Below are 18,791 nucleotides of genomic sequence, written 5' to 3'. Positions count from 1 at the left end.
TAAATGCACAGTTTTATTCCATTAAGGTAAGTTTATTTTTAACACTATTAAAACACTTTAAAAATATTCCAAAAAATATTGTTTTTTTCTAAAACATTTAATTATGTATAAATTCAATTAATTTTAAATATGTGAGGTCTTTTCTTTATTTATTATGCTGTGTTTGGGTGTTTTGGGGGTTTTCTCATTGATATTAATAAGAACGGAGTTATACAAATGAAGTTCCCATTTTTATCAATGGGAATACTGCATCGTAATTGGTTGTCCAGGCCCACGTGACTGCAGCTTGGACTTACGTACCTGAAAGGCCATGCACTGCGCAGCGAATCTAGGCTTCCGACCGGGATTTTATTTTCCTCCAAGACCACCATGTACTTTCGTAGATTTTTTTTCGGGTCGAAGACATTCATACGATGGAAGCTTCTGATCTCAATTTCAGGCCCATTGTTTTTAGTCACACAAAAGTTGAATTTTTATGTCAGTGTTGCATAATGGAATATTTTCCACTTTTGGCACCAAAGTCAGCATGAAACATCTACCACACAACACAGGCCAAATGCAAAATAAAGCTCTCTCAGCTTTACTCCAAAAATGTGCCTTAATCATAACCTTAGAAGAGCACTCCCAATTGTACCAATGCAAATACTTGCACTTCCCACATCAACCATCAGTGTAGCTTCTGTGAGTGAGCTTGCCTATTGACATCAACTTAGAATTTATTTTGCACCATGTCCTTGAGCACACTGGGAGCTTACTTAAAAATAATCAAACACATGTAGGACCCTTTCAGCAACCAAAGAGAGGAAAACATTATCTAAAAGCTCTGAGCTGCATCTCAAAGGTGAAATAACAATGTGGTTTACCCACTGCACCACCTCGGGGCAAATTTTCATCTTCAATGCATATCTGAGGACATATCAGGAATTTAGACATGATAAGTGTCTGTACAGAGTAAAGCTCTGTCTGCACTAGCTGCATTGAAGATAAACATTTATCCCCCTGTTCCTAGCAATTGTTAGTTTATATTATAAAAAACAATGTAGCAAATTATTTTACTCAAAAAAGACAGTTGATTTGCTTAGTATATCTCGCTCTCCTGTGATGTTGAGTGAAAGCTGTGTTCCATAAGGATTAGTGCTGGGACAACTGTTATTCATAATTTACATTAATGATTTGGATTTAGGAACAAGTAACTCAATATCAAAATTTGCAGATGATGCCAAACTGGATAGTACACTTAGAGAATAACTAACAATGAAGAAGAATGCAACATAATATAATACAAAAAGACATTTGAAAACTTGAAGACTGGGCAGTTAAGTGGCAAATGAACTTTAATGTAGATAACTGTGAGGTGATGCACTGTGTTGGAAAAAACAGAAACATCACCTATACCTCAGAAAATAAGAACATGAATGGTGTAAAAGAGCAAAAGAATTGAGGGAGACAGGTGAAAAAAATCATTAAAAGCAGCAATGCAGGTTAACAAAGCAATTAAAAATGCTAACAAAGCACTTGGATTCCTTTTTAGGGGTATAGAATTCAAAAGTAGTGAGTTATGTTAAACTTGCATAGGACCCTGGTCAGACTGCACTTATAGAGTACTGCGCACAGTCTGGTCTCCATATTATAAACAGGATATAGAAGCACTGGAGAAAGTGCAAAAAAGATTTACAAGGATGGCATCAGAACTGAGATATTACTGCTATTGGGAAAGATTCAACAGGTTGAAGCTTTTTTCTTTAGAAAAGAGAAGACTTAAAGGTGACCTTATGGAGCTCTTTAAAATTATGAATCGGTCGACAGGGTAAGTGTGGAATGTTTCGACTGGTGGGAGAATCCAAAACTAGGGGACATAAATACAAGATAGTTACTAATAAATCCAATAGGGAAATCTGGAGACATTTCTTCACACAGAATGTGTTTAGAATGTGGAATTCACTAACATATGAAATGGTTGAGGCAAATAGGAAACTAAAGAATTACATGAGAGAAAAGGGAATAGAAAGATATACTAAAAGGCTGAGATAAGGTACATGCATGGGAGGGGATTGTGTGGAGTATAAACACCAGCACAGACAAGTTGTGACGAATGGACTGTTTCTGTGTTGTGTATTCTATGTAATTCCATGTAACACTTATCTTGACGACATAAGAACATAAGAACATAAGAAATAGGAGCAGGAGTAAGCCATATGGCCCTTCGAGCTTGCTCTGCCATTTAATACAATCATAGCTGATCTGATCATGGACTCAGGTCCACTTCCCCGCCGGCTCTCCATAGCCCATTATTCCCTTATCTTTTAAGAAACTGTCTATTTCTGTCTTAAATTTATTCAATGTCCCAGCTTCCACAGCTCTCTGCAGCAGCGAATTCGACAGCTTCACAACTCTCTGAGAGAAGAAGTTTCTCCTCATCTCAGTTTTAAATGGGTGGCCCCTTATTCTAAGATCATGCCCTCTAGTAGTAGTAATCTCAGGATTGCTACCAGTGCCACGTGCTAGTCAGAGTAGGAATCGCAGGATATCTCAGATGAATACGTGGCTTGAGGAGCGGTGCAGAAGGGAGGGATTCAAATTTCTGGGACATTGGAACCGGTTCTGGGGGAGGTGCGAGCAGTACAAACAGGACGGTCTGCACCTGGGCAGGACCGGAACCAATGTCCTAGGGGGAGTGTTTGCTAGTGCTGTTGGGGAGGAGTTAAACTAATATGGCAGGGGGATGGGAACCTATGCAGGGAGACAGAGGGAAATAAAATGGAGGCAGAAGCAAAAGATAGAAAGGAGAATAGTAAAAGTGGAGGGCAGATAAACCCAAGGCGAAAAACAAAAAGGGCCACATTACAGTAAAATTCTAAAGGGGCAAAGTGTTTTAAAAAGACAAGCCTGAAAGCTCTGTGCCTCAATGCGAGGAGTAATTGGAATAAGGTGGATCAATTAACTGCGCAGACAGCAGTTAATGGATATGATGTAATTGGCATCACGGAGACATGGCTCCAGGGTGACCAAGGCTGGGAACTCAACATCCAGGGGTATTCAACAATTAGGAAGGATAGGCAGAGCGGAAAAGTAGGCGGGGTGATTTTGCTGGTTAAAGAGGAAATTAATGCAATAGTAAGGAGGGACATTAGCCTGGATGATGTGGAATCGGTATGGGTGGAGCTGCAGAATATCAAAGGGCAGAAAACGTTAGTGGGAGTTGTGCACAGACCACCAAACAGTAGTAGTGAGGTTGGGGACAGCATCAAACAAGAATTAAGGGATGTGTGCAATAAAGGTACAGCAGTTATCATGGCCGACTTTAATCTTCATATTGATTGGGCAAACTAAACTGGTAGCAATGCGGTGGAAGAGGATTTCCTGGAGTGTAATAGGGATGGTTTTCTCGACCAATATGTCAAGGAACCAACCAGAAAGTAGGCCATCTTAGACTGGGTGATGTGTAATGAGAAGGGACTAATTAGCAATTTGTTGTGCGAGGCCCCTTGGGGAAGAGTGACCATAATATGGTAGAATTTTTTATTAAGATGGAGAGTGATGCAGTTAATTCGTAAACTAGGGTCCTGAACTAAAGCAAAGGTAACTTCGATGGTATGAGGCGAGAATTGGCTCGAATAGACTGGCAAAGGATACTTAAAGGGTTGACGGTGGATAAGCAATGGCAAACATTTATAGATCACGTGGAAGAACTTCAGCAATTGTACATCCCTGTCTGGAGTAAAAATAAAATGGGGAAGGTGGCTCAACCATGGCTAACAAGGGAAATTAAGAATAGTGTTAAAGCCAAGGAAGAGGCATATAAATTGGCTTGAAAAAGCAACAAACCTGAGGACTGGGAGAAATTTAGAATTCAACAGAGGAGGACTAAGGGTTTAATTAAGAGGGGGAAAATAGAGTACGAGAGGAAGCTTGCAGGGAACATAAAAACGGACTGCAAAAGCTTCTATAGATATGTGAAGAGAAAAAGATTAGTGAAGACAAATGTAGGTCCCTTGCAGTCAGATTCAGGTGAATTTATAATGGGGAACAAAGAAATGGCAGACCAATTGAACCAATACTTCGGTTCTGTCTTCACGAAGGAAGACATAAATAACCTTCCGAATGTACTAGGGGACAGTGGGTCTCGTGAGAAGGAGGAACTGAAGGATATCCTTATTAGGTGGGAAATTGTGTTAGGGAAATTGATGGGATTGAAGGCCGATAAATCCCCAGGGCCTGATAGTCTGCATCCCAGAGTACTTAAGCAAGTGGCCCTAGAAATAGGGGATGCATTGGTGATCATTTTCCAACAGTCTATCAATTCTAGATCAGTTCCTATGGACTGGAGGGTAGCTAATGTAACACCATTTTTTTAAAAAGGAGGGAGAGAGAAAATGTGTAAGTATAGGCCGGTTAGCCTGACATCAGTAGTGGGGAAAATGTTGGAATCAATTATTGAGGATGAAATAGCAATGCATTTGGAAAGCAGTGACAGGATCGGACCAAGTCAGCATGGATTTATGAAAGGGAAATCATGCTTGACGAATCTTCTGGAATTTTTTAAGGATGTAACTAGTAGAGTAGACAAGGGAGAACCAGTGGATGTGGTGTATTTGGACTTTCAAACGGCATTTGACAAGGTCCTACACAAGAGATAGGTGTGCAAAATCGAAGCGCATGGTATTGGGGGTAATGTACTGACGTGGATAGAGAACTGGTTGGCAGACAGGAAGCAGAGAGTCGGGATAAGCGGGTCCTTTTCAGAATGGCAGGCAGTGGTTAGTGGGGTGTCGCAGGGCTCAGTGTTGGGACCCCAGCTCTTTACAATATATATTAACAATTTAGATGAAGGAATTGAGTGTAATATCTCCAAGTTTTCAGATGACACTAAACTGGGTGGCGGTGTGAGCTGTGAGGAGGATGCTGAAAGGCTGCTGGGTGACTTGGACAGATTAGGTGAGTGGGCAAATACATGGAAGATGCAGTATAATGTGGATAAATGTGAGGTTATCCATTTTGGAGGCAAAAACACGAAGGCAGAATATTATCTGAATGGCAGCAGATTAGGAAAAGGGGAGGTGCAACGAGACCTGGGTGTCATGGTTCATCAGTCACTGAAGGGGGGCATGCAGGTACAGCAGGCGGTAAAGAAGGCAAATGGTATGTTGGCCTTCATAGCTAGGGGATTTGAGTATAGGAGCAGGTAGGTCTTACTGCAGTTGTACAGGGCCTTGGTGAGGCTTAACCTGGAATATTGTGTTCAGTTTTGGTCTCCTAACCTGAGGAAGGACATTCTTGCTATTGAGCGAGTGCAGCGAAGGTTCACCAGACTGACTACAGGGATGGCTGGACTGTCATATGAGGAGAGATTGGATCAACTGGGCCTTTATTCACTGGAGTTTAGAAGGATGAGAGGGGATCTCATAGAAACGTATAAATTCTGACGGGACTGGACAGGTTAGATGCGGGTAGAATGTTCCCAATTTTGGGGAAGTCCAGAACCAGGGAACATAGTCTTAGGATAAGGGGTAGGCCATTTAGGACTGAGATGAGGAGAAACTTCTTCACTCAGAGAGTTGTTAACCTATGGAATTCCCTTCCGCAGAGAGTTATTGATGCCAGTTCATTGGATATATTCAAGAGGGAGTTGGATATGGCCCTTATGGCTAAGGGGATCAAGGGGTGTGGAGAGAAAGCAGGAAAGGGGTACTGAGGGAATGATCAGCCATGAACTTAAATGAATGGCAGTGCGGGCTCGAAGGGCCGAATGGCCTACTCCTGCACCTATTTTCTATGTTTCAATGTTTCCACGTTTCTAGTCTCCCCTATCAGTGGAAACATCTTCTCTGCATCCACCCTGTCAAGCCCCCTCATAACCTTATGCGCTTCAACAAGATCACCTCTCATTCTTCTGAATTCCAATGGGTAGAGGCCCAACCTACTCCACCTTTCCTCTTAAATCAGCCCTCTCATCTCCGGAATCAACTTAGTGAACTTTCTCTGAACAGCCTCCAAAGCAAGTATATCCTTTTGTAAATATGGAAAGTAAAACTGCATGCAGTATTCTAGGTGTGGCCTCACCAATACCCTGTATAACTGTAGCAAGATTTCCCTGTTTTTGTACTCCATCCCCTTTCCAATAAAGGCTAAGATTCCATTGGCCTTCCTGATCACTTGCTGTACCTGCATACTAACCTTTTGTGTTTCATGCACAAGTAACCCCAGGTCCCGCTGTACTGCAGCACTTTGCAATCTTTCTACATTTAAATAATAACTTGCTCTTTGATTTTTTTCTGCCAAAGTGCATGATCTCACACTTTCCAACATTATACTCCATCTGCCAAATTTTTTCCCTTAGCCTGTCTATGTCCTTTTGCAGATTTTTTGTGTCCTCCTCACACATTGCTTTTCCTCCCATCTTTGTATCATCAGCAAACTTGGCTACGTTACACTAGGTCCCTTCCTCCAAGTCATTAATATAGATTGTAAATAGTTGGGGTCCCAGCACTGATCCCTGCAGCACCCTACAGGTTACTGATTGCCAAGCCGAGAATGAACCGGTTATCCCTACTCTCTGTTTTCTGTTCGTTAGCTAATCCTCTATCCATGCTAATATATTACCACCAACCCCGTGAACTTTTATCGTGTGCAGTAACCTTTTATGTGGCACCTTGTCAAATACCTTCTGGAAGTCCAAATACAGCAAATTCACTGGTTCACCTTTACCAATCCTATTCGTTACATCCTCAAAGAATTCTAGAAAATTTGTCAAACCTGACTTCCCCTTCATAAATCCATGCTGACTCTGCCTGACTGAATTTTGCTTTTCCAAATGTCCTGCTACTGCTTCTTTAATAATGGACTCCAACATCTTCCCAACACAAATGTTCTGCTAACTGGTCTATAGTTTCCTGCTTTTTGTTTGCCTCCTTTTTTACATAGGGGCGTTACATTTGCAGTTTTCCAATCTGCTGGGACCTCCCCAGAATCCAGGGAATTTTGGTAAATTACAACGTGGGTTCAAATTAGACTTGGGTTCAAATCCAACACAGGCTGTTAAAATGAGTCTCCATTGTCCTCTAGTTGTTGTGGCCTCACGTGAAATAAGTTCCTACTATGAATTTATAACACAAAACTATCATACAAAACTGGCATTAATTTGTATTAGATGGGCAATCTATGAAAAAGACCGCATGGATGGCTGGTGTAGAAAATATAAATACACACACTGGAGCAGTTGAAAGTGCTGTTCTGAGTTTTGGGAGTGTTGGAGCACAGTTTTACCTGACCTTGGAATATCATATACTGATCCTAGGCGCCCAAGATAAAAAAAAGAATTCAATTTTCTGGGTGCTGTCCTTCACCACAATGGATATAGAAAAAAATATAAAAGACACTAAAAGGAGAGTGCTATTCCTTTTTTCAAATCACATAATACAATAATGAGAATGTCATGTGATGTTTGACTCCATTGGACAGAGTAATGGAGTGGTGAAATTATATAACTCTTACCGAATGCTGAGGTTGATGTGTTATCAAGACATTTTATGAAACCGAGCAGTTAGGTGTAGCCCCTTTTGACATTAAGTATGAATAATACTTGACATCTCTCAAACACACTACAGGATTGCTATCAGTTTCTTATTTGCATGCATGACCTCCTGTAGTTGTATAATATTCCTCCTCCTTGTACCTCAATGCGTGTCAACTGCAATTTGTGAAAATCCAGTAAGGTTTACCATTAATAGATAAATGTATATACAAATATACAAATTCCAATCAATAAACATTCATGTTAAAATGTTTAATGCACGCTTGCTTTTTGTGTTATGCAAGCCATTTAAAGAAAACAGGTTGAAGTATGTGTAAAGGTAAGCACATAGGTGAGCCTTTGTGCATAATGTTTGATGATATGAATTTCTACGCTATGGTATACAAATGTTATTGATCCACTGATTTTGCTTTGTTGCACAACTTAGTTTTGTGCAGATTTTCTAATGGTGAAGAATTTATGGTTTCCTTCATCTAATTTATGCGAGCCATACTATGTGTTTTTAATTATTCCTGGGATGTAGGCATCGCTGGCAAGGCCAGCATTTATTTCACCTCCCTAATTGCCCTCAAGAAGGTGGTCGTGAGCCACCTTCTTGAATACAACTGAGTGGCTTTTTAGGCCATTTCAGAGGCCAGTTAAGAGTCAAGGATCTGGAGTCAGATACAGGCCAGATCAGCAGATTTGCTTCCCTAAAGGACATTAGTGAACCAGATGGGTTTGTATGACAATACAATAGTTTAATGGTCACTATTACTGATATTAGCTTTTCATTCCAGATTTTTATTTAATTAATTGAATTTAAATTCCCCAGCTACCGTGGTGGGATTTGAACTCATGGCTCTGGATTATTAGTCAAGGCCTCTGGATTACTAGTCCAGTCACATAACCACTATCCTTAGCATGTAGTCAGCTCCAAATTATTAATGTACAAACCAACTTTAATATCATACAATCACCTTTAATACTCATAAGTGAGTAAAATAGGATACGATCTCAAAACTCTAATATTTATTAAAAAAGTAAAATTGCTACAGATGCTGAATCTATATGATCTTCAACAATGAAGAAAATTGCAAATAAAAGCAGGAAATTGCTGCTACTGAATCACTGGCAGCTGTGAAATGATTCATATACATATTGCCAAACATATCTGTATAGTAAGTGTTCAAAACTACACAAAATAATGCAACATGTTAAATAAAATTGTTTAGTCAAATTATGAAAATATCTTAAATTTCAAACATTTGAGGGGAGAAATTCATGTTGTTTGCGCCTCCTGTTAGTGTCCCTGGGGAGTTAATAGAGGCACAAACTGGTGGTGCCCCGCTCCTGCCAGTAGTGCCACGTGCCGCTGCACTGGCAATGACAATATCATCACTATGCGCACTGAACAGTTTTCTTCCCGGAACGAATATTTGATAGTGCCCTATGAGGCCGATGTGGGCGATGCTCGCACCAGCTTTGCAGGTCGCAAACCGAGTTGCATTCCACTCGTGGGGCGAAAATTAAAGGGGAGGTGCGGCGTCCTCTTTTTTAAAAATGGCTGACTTACTGGTCGTGGCCTTGCCTTTTCCAATTCGCGGGATCCATGCTGCGATGTTGCAGCCTGGCACTCTGCTTCTATGCCGAGCTACTGCCCCGGCGCCCCGGTCCCCTGTGGAGAAGTGGTGGTTCTTCCTCCCTGATGCAGAGTCGGCAGCATGCCCTCCCCTTTAACGGAAGGGGAGAGTGCTCCCGTCTGTGCTATGCGGCGCTCCTTGTACCACTGGAAAATTCCCACGGTTATCGCCCCAGTCCTGCCCCTGAGAGGAAGTGGAGCATGAAACATTGTGCTCCACTTCCTCTCAGGGGTGGCAACCCCAATTTCACTGCCGGTGAAAACCCATTGGATGACATGTATTTTGGTATGATTTTCACCTATGTTGCCTTGAAGCCATTTATTTTCATGCTGCCACAAGACTATTTTAAACAAATTCTGATAGTTCTTTAATTTCACCGTAAGGCACAGAAACACAATATGCAGGAAGTCCCACCTCATGGTGGTTAAACAGGGCGGTGCCAAATTTTGCCCCCTTGTTATCTATAGGAATGAGTTTTCATTAATGTTATCTTCTGTTTGTCAAATTACCAAAAAAATCAATGTCTTATTTTGCCGACTATAGTGAAAGTGTATCACACAGTGTACCTAATATGAATCTCTTTCACAGCTTAAAGCACAGATCCACAGTTGCCAAGGGTAACACTTCTTAATTTGACCACAAACATAAATATGCAGCATATAATAAACTGTAGAGATTCTGCAATCTAATCTCAAGCTTCAGCTAGACTTTGAACTTCACTTAGCAGTTTATAACATAATTTGAGCCAGTCAAAAGCTAATATTCTTCATCATCACTCCTTCCTAGCCAATATTATACCTTAGTTTAGGGCTGCAAACTCATTGGATAACATGTATTCTGGTATGATTTTCACCTATGTTGCCTTGAAGCCACTTATTTTCATGCTGCCACAAGACTATTTTAAACAAATTCTAATAGTTCTTTATTATCACCGTAAGGCACAGAAACACAATATAATATGCAACATATTTCCTCTGATTGCCTCCATAGCAACATAAAAATAATCTAACATCAGACACAATGAGCATAGCAAACCACTCAGAACAATTTTCTTCAGTCCAAGCATTCCATGGCTTCCCCACATCATCAAATCCATCTAACGAGTCTTACTTGACTTTATCATTGAAACTTCATTATTAGTCCATCCAATAAGTATTTGGTCATTTTATTTGATAAAAACAGTTGAAATGCAATGTTAGCATTAAAAAATGTGAAAAGAAGAAAAGGAGTAGACACTTGGCTTTTGTAGGAGGGTTAGTCAAAGATATGTGTTTTTAGAAGGCTTTAAAATGTCAGAGGATAATAGTACATGAGTGTAGGGAAGGGGTTCCAAAGAGTAGGGTAGAGATAGCTGAGCGCTCTGCCAGTGAAAGTGGAGTGGAGGGAAGACAGTTGTACAGAATATCAGACAGTGTGTACTAGTGGATGCAGGTGGTGCATAAAGCTAAGGAATGGATGGGGTCATGGAGGAATTTGTGAATGGGGATAAAGATTTGAATACATATTGGGAACAACAGATCCCAAATATATATCCTCTATTTCTATGTACAGTTAGCTGGGGTGTACCAAGATATATAATGAGGCATTGAAAAACATGTGCACCCAAAATCAACCAGAGTCTGCATAAAGCTTGGTAAACTTTCCTTAACCATCTATATTTTATTTAAAAGATATAAAATGTAATTCACTTTGATTGTTCCAATGGCTGTACGTGTCAGGTGAATGGGTGGAGACTAGATTTACAGCTATAAGTAATGATTACCGCTGGTGGAAGTGATTGTAGTATATTAGAATTGTAATTCTGATCATCAATCAGTCAACCCTGGCTTACAATGTAACTCAGTTATCCTCAGTGGTTAAGTTGTGCTAAAGCCCTAAATGGCAGCAAGGAAGGCAGGATTGGAATGGGGAGAAAAACAGAAACAAAAGATTAACCAATTTCCTCCCTCCCAACCCTAGCAGAAGCACATCTCCTTCATTCCTACAGAAGCCATTCATAGAAAAACATTGACCAAGTCAGTCCTACAAACAAAGCAACTTGCCTTCCGAGCTGGAGAGGACAGGGACTTATTTTTCCTACATTAAAACACTTCAAAATAACTTAATTAGTTGTATAGTGCTTTGGGGCGTCCTGAGGTCAGGAAAGGTGCTCTATCAGTGCAAAGCTGTCTATCTTTTTCTTATATATTTCTAAACAATAAATTGTACTAATTGGAAAATAAGCAATGCTACTTTTCTGTTCTGAAGAATATTATACTATTAAGTTGCTGAGATTGGGTATGCCTGATTGGAAAAAGTTGTTTCAGGAAAATATTTCAAAAGAAAAAGCAGTGATATATATTTCTACTCAATTCTGAAGCAAGTAATGTGAAGGAACACGTGAAGATATAAATTCAATATCAAGATAGTTTCAGCTACAGAACAGCAACCTTGAAAATGAATGTTATTTACACAGATTTGTAAATTTAGAAACATGAAAAGGCATTTCTCCAGCAAATATTAAGGAGTTTCTTTCAAATAGAATATATTATTGAAATAGGGCATGAGTTATTAATGACAGATATAAATAAAGACCCTTTGAGGAGGAATCATTATTCGTTTTTTTTTCCCAATGAATGATCTGGCCTCAATTTTTTCCAAAAGCAACAATTCCTATACCCAGGATATGTATGTATTATTGGGTTATGTGGTATATATAAGTGTCAGCCAATGGATCTGTGGGTAGCACACTTGACTCTGAGTCAGAAGGTTGTGATTCAAGTCCCACTCCAGAGACTTAAGCATATAATCTAGGCTGACACTCCCAGTGTAGTGCTGAGGGAATGTTGCACTGTTGAAGATGCTGTCTTTTGGATGTTAAACTGAGGCCCTGTCTGCTCTCTCAGGTAGACGTAAAAAATCGCATGGCATTATTTTGAAGAGCAGGGGAGTTTTCCCAGTGTCTTGGCCAATATTTATCCCTCAATCAACATAACAAAAACAGGTTCTCTGGTCATTATCATATTGCTGTTCGTGGGAGCTTGCTGTGCGCAAATTAGCTGCCCCGTTTCCCACATTACAACAGTGACTGCACTCCAAAAGTACTTCATTGGCTGTAAAGCGCTTTGAGACGTATAGTGGTCGTGAAAAGCGCTACATAAATACAGATATGTTTTTAATCACCTGCCAGTATGTGCAACTACATATGCAAGCAACGGTGTTAATAACTTACAGTGGGAGGAGGTTTTATCCTTTTTATTGTATTATATGATGTAGGTTACATTGTGGAGCGGCATTATTCTACACTATAACAGTACCCGCACCTCAAAAATAGTACTTCATTGGCTGGAGAGCGCTTTGGGACGGCCTTGAATTCGTGAAAAGCGCTGTATAAAAGCAAGTGTTTATGTTCATTGCTGAAGGCTCCCGAGATTGGCACAACCGAGCGGTGACCCTTGAAGCCCCATCTCCGTGCAGCACACTCACAAGATGATTAGAACAAGTCTACAGTGTACATAAGGTGTGCAATGGCGGCAACTCGGATTTCCGGAGATAAAATCGGAATAGAGCCGAGATCCCTCATACTGTCGGAGATGAAGGAAGCTGTCCAGTGTCAACACAAACCCCTGATATATAATGCGTCAAAAAACCCCTGGGACACTGCCACCTAAACATGCCCCCTGTTTGGCATCCCATTTCCCCCTCCTATTTCCCCGCCAATTCGTTCTCTGTAGACTGGCCAGGTGCGCTGCTGGTCTTGGCGGAGGGACAGGAAACCCAGCGCTTATGAAGCAAATTGGCAAACCAGTGCTGCTTATGAATTATGAAAGGGGGCAGTCCAGCAGCTTGCAGCTGACATGATTTTTTAAAACACCCGCGGAAGAGGAGACATATCCTGAATCTATTAGTTAAATTGCAAATAACTGCGGTAGGATGTAGGCTGCTTGGCGATTTAAACCCTGCCACGTCGATCGGCGTAAAGTGGCCTCCCAAGTTTCAGAGATCGTTCCCTATTGACTACTGCTCGGCTATGATACTTTCCTCCCCATCGCCATCATCTGTGCCAAAGTAGGAGCAAATGCTCCCTCTTCCCTTCTTATGGTGTTGCAGGGTACGGGAAAAATCACATTTGTGGAAGGACCTCTGAGATTTTCCAAAGAGAAATCAGTACAGATTTCAAGCGCTGTGAAGTAAGATCCTCGCCTATCTCTTGAGTTTTTTCTCCAAGACAACTCCATCCTCCCCTCCCCCCCCTTTCTAATCTCTAATACGAGCCACGCATTTCTCACTGTAAAATATTCACTGGGCATTTCTTATTAATGGCCAGTTGTGATGGGGATTAATGTCAAGCCAGCATAGACACAATGCAAAAGTTTATCATTCGTTATTTCAAGTTCTTTTTGTTAAAGATTTTAATGCATTTTCAATGGACTGTTTCGGAAAATTAAGTGTGCTTTCCACCTCGCTATAAAGCCAAAGCTATGGAATTATGTAATAACTGTGGCAACGTCATCATCGCTTTAATTAACATAGAATTGATTAATGGGCATCAGCAGGATGGTAACACCCATATCTTATAAAGTGCCTGTGTGTGGGTCTATTCCCCAAGCCAAGAAATGACTTAATTTTCTAAAACACTCGCAAGCAAGTCGCTAAACCTGATTATATTTGCTGTACTTGAAATACCAAACAACGTCACACAGTGAATTCCCGAAGGCACCATAACCACGATCAGTGATACCTCATCACTGCCTTTACTGTCTACACGTATCACACATTCAACTAGTGTATCAAAGGTTACGCTTCAATACTACCTCTTATAGCCATTTTTTTTCTAGACCCCTCCCTCCCACCCCACCATGACCTTACCTGTGCCCTGAAACCTAAGTGCTTCTGTATGGTTGTGTAATCTGTATGTATGTGGCCGCGTCTTGGTGACTTGATTACGCAAATCAGTGAGTGCTTCCATGAGCGTGGTGAGAGTCTGGATATCTTTGCGCGCGTGTGTACCATTACATAAGGATGCGAGCCGGCTTGTACCCGAGTTTGAATGTGTTTGAGTTTGTATGTTTGGTGGTGAGCCTGTGTGTGTGTGGTGTTTATATGCATGTTGATGAGAGTCTAGATATATGTGTGTATGTATGAAAGAGAGGCGCAAGTTTATGTGCGTGTTTGGATGTGTATGTGTGTCTGTGTACGAGAAAGTGTGTGTGTGTGTGAGAGCGTGAGATGGGGCATGAATTGGGGTGCAAACACAAGTACTGGAATATTTAACTGACAATCTTTTCCCGATTATTTACCATTAGTTTTATAATTTAAAAATATAAGCAATCTAACTTCCATCTGCAGTATGGAGGAGGAAATACATGAAAGTATTACAAACGCCAATCCATTCACGCGTATGAAAGTCTCAAAGGCACTGCTTCGAAACAATCCATCCCCAGCGAATTCCTGTAAATAAAACATTATTGTGCTTCTCTTTTGATACAAGCTTCTCCTATACCCACTTTATTTCAACGGAAACTTTTTAGTGAAGACCTCGGTTAATCGGGGTTATAGTTGTTGGGGGAGGATACAAACAGGAAGCACTGTGCTGGGAGCGATCCACGAGGTGGAAAATCCCCCACCCTGTTTAATGACAGTAACTGTGAAAAGGGACGGCCTGAGTCACCCGCTAGGAAACAGTGGTCCATTCTCTGGCATGCTGCCTCCGAGCGAACATTCTTCACCCCACAACTGTTGTGTGACGCTGCGAGAAAGCCGCTTCTTTGGCAGCATCAAAATGAGAACGGGGTGTGCAAGAAGCATTTGTGCAGCACTGACGGCACACACTGCCAGAAAGCTCAATAGAGTCAGTTAAACCCGAGTTCGTGGCAGCCGCACGGAAACAGCCCGGGGTTTCGTGGAAGTCCCATCATTAATGAAGGCGGTTACGTCCTTTTTTGTCCATGTGATCCGCTGCAGTTTCTGATTTTATCCATGGAAGAAATGCTGCCCAGCTTAATCCTATACCCCCTCCCAAACTCACCCATCACAAGACAGGCGCAGACCCAGCAAGGATTGATTTTGCTCAAATATTTAACTTGTAGGCTGAAAAGAGCAATATAGTTGCATCATGAAACAAATAATCTGAAACCCCGCGTATGGCGATATATGCATTCAGCCTCCAACATGGTGTGCTCATTCTATTAAATAAAATTATAAGCGGTTTAATAAATAGCATTGATTACATAGAATACGGTAGTTCTCTAAAGGTGACATCAGGACCTCTCCCTCTCTCTCCTTTCCCCCATAACAAACTGTGGATTTGAAAGTTCAGTCCCACTATGGCAATATGCAAGAAATTATGTCGGAATGTTTACCATAATTGTATAGACTCCCACACCTCCGCCCCCCCCCCAATTCTAAGTAAGCATGAAACCCGGATTGACAGCAATGAAAGACAAATACGCTGCTTTATTCACTGCGAGAGCCAGCTGCAAGCCTTACAATAACCCGCTTTATACAGAAGCAACTTGAATCCAGTTCAAGACGTTAGTCCTTGTGCCAGGAGAGAGAGAGAGAAAAATCCAAAGCATGGGTAATTGAAAGCGAGCCTTGAGTAGCACCAGACGATAATATACCTGAAAAACGAATCACGAATTGTCGAGTATTCCCATGTATAATTAAAACAGATACCGGAATTTCTGGGCTGCAACAAGAAATTCAATGGAAATCAAGCGATCCATTTGTCGTTTCTGCCATTGTTGCTTTTACTTAAAATTATGAGAAAAAAACAGGCTGAAGAATTATTACATTCGGTGCATGGCTAGCCAGGATCTCGCAAATAAATAATATTTCGAAAGAAACGAAAGTTTTCTTTGTAAACGAGCATTGAAGTTCATGTCGCTGTTATAACACAACAAAATCTGAATTTGGAAAGAGAAAATAGAACGTACTCTCTGCTGTGATGTTAAACAGAGCTGGATTTCTGGAACATGCACATGTATATTGGGCAACTAACTCCCCTGAGCAGTCTCTGCTTAAGGACTAGACTTTGTAAGACTCGATTCGGTGATTTCTCATCTTGTTCCATTAATACATGACACCTTACGCTTGTATCAATACCGCTCGACAGTCTGGAAGGAGATCTAAACACGTCTCATTAAAACGGCTTAAGCAATTTGTATGAATCCTGATAGCCTAGTATAACAGAGCCTCTGTTTGTATGTATGTATACTCTACAGCAGTACATCTATCCAGTGCAGCATCTTCAGACGTGAAAGTGGAGAATTTGTGCAAAATTTGACCGAAAACACATCACCCCCCTTTCACCAGTTCCCAAATTGGATGTTACACGCGTCAGTAATTAAATGGTGTAAATTAAGCTGCTCCACAGTAAACCGTCATTCAGCATTTTAACCCAGGAAATCCCCCAACCTTCTTCCAATCCGTGTTAGCCGGATTCTGATAACAGACTGCACGAAATTCAAATAGTTAAGGGATATATGAGGCAACTCACGTATCCGATTGAGCATTCTGCAAGAATATTTATTGAGCCTAAGCTCGATTACTGCATTGAACGCCAGCCCGGGCAAGGCGAATGCATTCTGCCAGTGTCTTAGCATCCCAAAAAACACACCAATTTCTCTGCTTCCTTATTTTCTCCTATTATTCAGCGCAGGTGGTTCCCTTGTCCCTCTCCTGTCGGAGGGATAATAGGATGGGGAGGGGAAGGGAGGGGAAGAAGGGGAAAGCCAAAACCTACCTTCCACACATGTGATCGTCAATAAAAAGACAAGGTATGAAAATGTAACTCCACTTTTCGTCCCCATCGTCTTTCCGAGGAAAGAGAGCCCGTGTCTGCAGCATTTAGTGCATCCTGTCCGAAAAATGGATGTCAGCGAATCTTCAGTCGAAATCCCCTGTATTTTGCAGTTCGATTTCATACTGGTTGTAATTTTTGGTGTGTGTGTGTTGTAGTGTAGTGTGTGTCGCCGATCAGTTTTGCTTGTTGGTCCGCGGCGCTCGAACACTACTGCGAGTGAATGTGTTTCTGGGATACCACAGCAACCTTGAACGAGGACTCAACCATCTCAACCAACGGGGGCACAAACTCCAGGCTCCTTCCCACTTGCCTTGGCTGTCTAAATCCTAAAGTGCACTAAAGAAGAGAGAGAGAAAAAAAATCCCACTGCTGGTAGCGAGCCAACTCCAAGAGAATCCAAAGGAGGTGGGGGGGGGGGGGAAATTAATGTGTAATTAAACATTTAACTTCAAAGCGGCAGCGTCAGAAACGGAGAGATGTTTAAAATTCATACTCTGCTGATCGATATTGCCACACGCCATGCCAGCGGCTGGAAAGAACACGCAGATACAGTTTAACCATCAACGGACATGAGATGCTACAGATTGGGGGGTGGGGAGAGAGGGGGGAGGGGGGAGCACCTTTATTCTGTCTCTGCGGATAACTGTTGTAGGTAAAGCAAAAGAGAGGGGGAATACGCTGTGTCCATCAAAATATATTGATCTGAGATGAATTATAAATACGTTCGGTTAAACAGGTTGTCAATATTGAGGGAAAACGTTAGTCGGTGTCTCAGCATCCGCGAAACCCGAAAAAAGCATGTTTAAGTTTACTGAGCACAAGAAGAGGCAATCGACATCCGAAAGTATAGTCTTCCAGTCATCACGTTTACTATTTTCAGTTAGTGTTATAATCGGTTCTTGCACTTGGCAAAAATATCATCACGATGCCCATTCCATGTAGGTCCTGCCCATTGAGAATAAAATCCGTGCATAGCAGCGGCGCTTAGGTTTAATTCTTTATTCTCGGAACGGGTTAAAGGAGTTCAGCAGAAGAACACTTGTGCCACCTACAGGCTGTGAAGCGATGACCTGATAGCAATCCTCGTGTTCAGAAAGTGCTTGGACCCGATTCACAGATTTCCTGTTTCAACATCCTTAACAAATGCACGCACACACATACACCTGGCGAATAGGCATTTAGCGAATGGTGGGATCACTTCACCCACACAGCGGTTACTTCGACGCTTAGTGTTTATAAAAAAATATTTTCTCATTGGGAAGAGAGCATGTAGGCAATGGATCTTAGTTCTGGGAATAGATGTGTTGAGTGGCAGATCAGATTGGCTATATTTCCGAAGTGCAGCGCTGTCGGAAATGTTTTAATAAAATAGGTATGAAATGTTCTTGAAATGTTTTAATAAAATAGGTATGAAAACCGTAATGCTGTACAATCGCTTTGCTGTGAGTGGTCTGAAATGAAATATTTTCTGCTGGTGATTGTTAAGCATAGAATGATACAGCACAGAAGAGGGCCATTTGGCCCATCGTGCCAGTGCCTGCTCTTTGAAAGAATTATCCAATGAGTCACACTCCCCTACTCTTTTCCCTTGGCCCTGGTTTGTTTTCCTTTACAGGTATTTATCCAACTCTCTTTGAAAAGTGACTATTGAATCTGCTTCCACCACCCTCTCAGGCAGTGCATTCCAGATCACATCATCTCGCTGTGTAAAGACATGTTTTCTCATCTCGTCTGATTCTTTTGACAATTAACTTAAATACATTCGAGCGTTTCTCATCACGTACGTTATACTGTAGCTCTACTGAGCAATATACACATTGTTGGCAATTCCTTGATGAACATTTCTACACCG

At 41.4% G+C, this 18,791-nt stretch overlaps 1 protein-coding gene across 1 annotated transcript in view; it reads right to left on the bottom strand.

Moving 5' to 3' along the window:
* Positions 1-17,060, bottom strand: part of csmd3b (CUB and Sushi multiple domains 3b) — a 3,002,015-nt gene extending 2,984,955 nt beyond the window's left edge. The window contains exon 1 of the mRNA XM_070874966.1: positions 16,880-17,060. Within this exon, the coding sequence (XP_070731067.1) occupies positions 16,880-17,060 (181 nt within the window). The remainder of the gene's footprint in view (positions 1-16,879) is intronic.
* Positions 17,061-18,791: the final 1,731 nt, after the last annotated feature.

Source organism: Pristiophorus japonicus, chromosome 1, assembly GCF_044704955.1.
Source record: "Pristiophorus japonicus isolate sPriJap1 chromosome 1, sPriJap1.hap1, whole genome shotgun sequence".
In the NCBI taxonomy this organism is placed as follows: domain Eukaryota; kingdom Metazoa; phylum Chordata; class Chondrichthyes; family Pristiophoridae; genus Pristiophorus; species Pristiophorus japonicus.
Note: the sequence above shows the minus strand (reverse complement) of the source record. Positions and strands in the feature narration are given on the sequence as shown.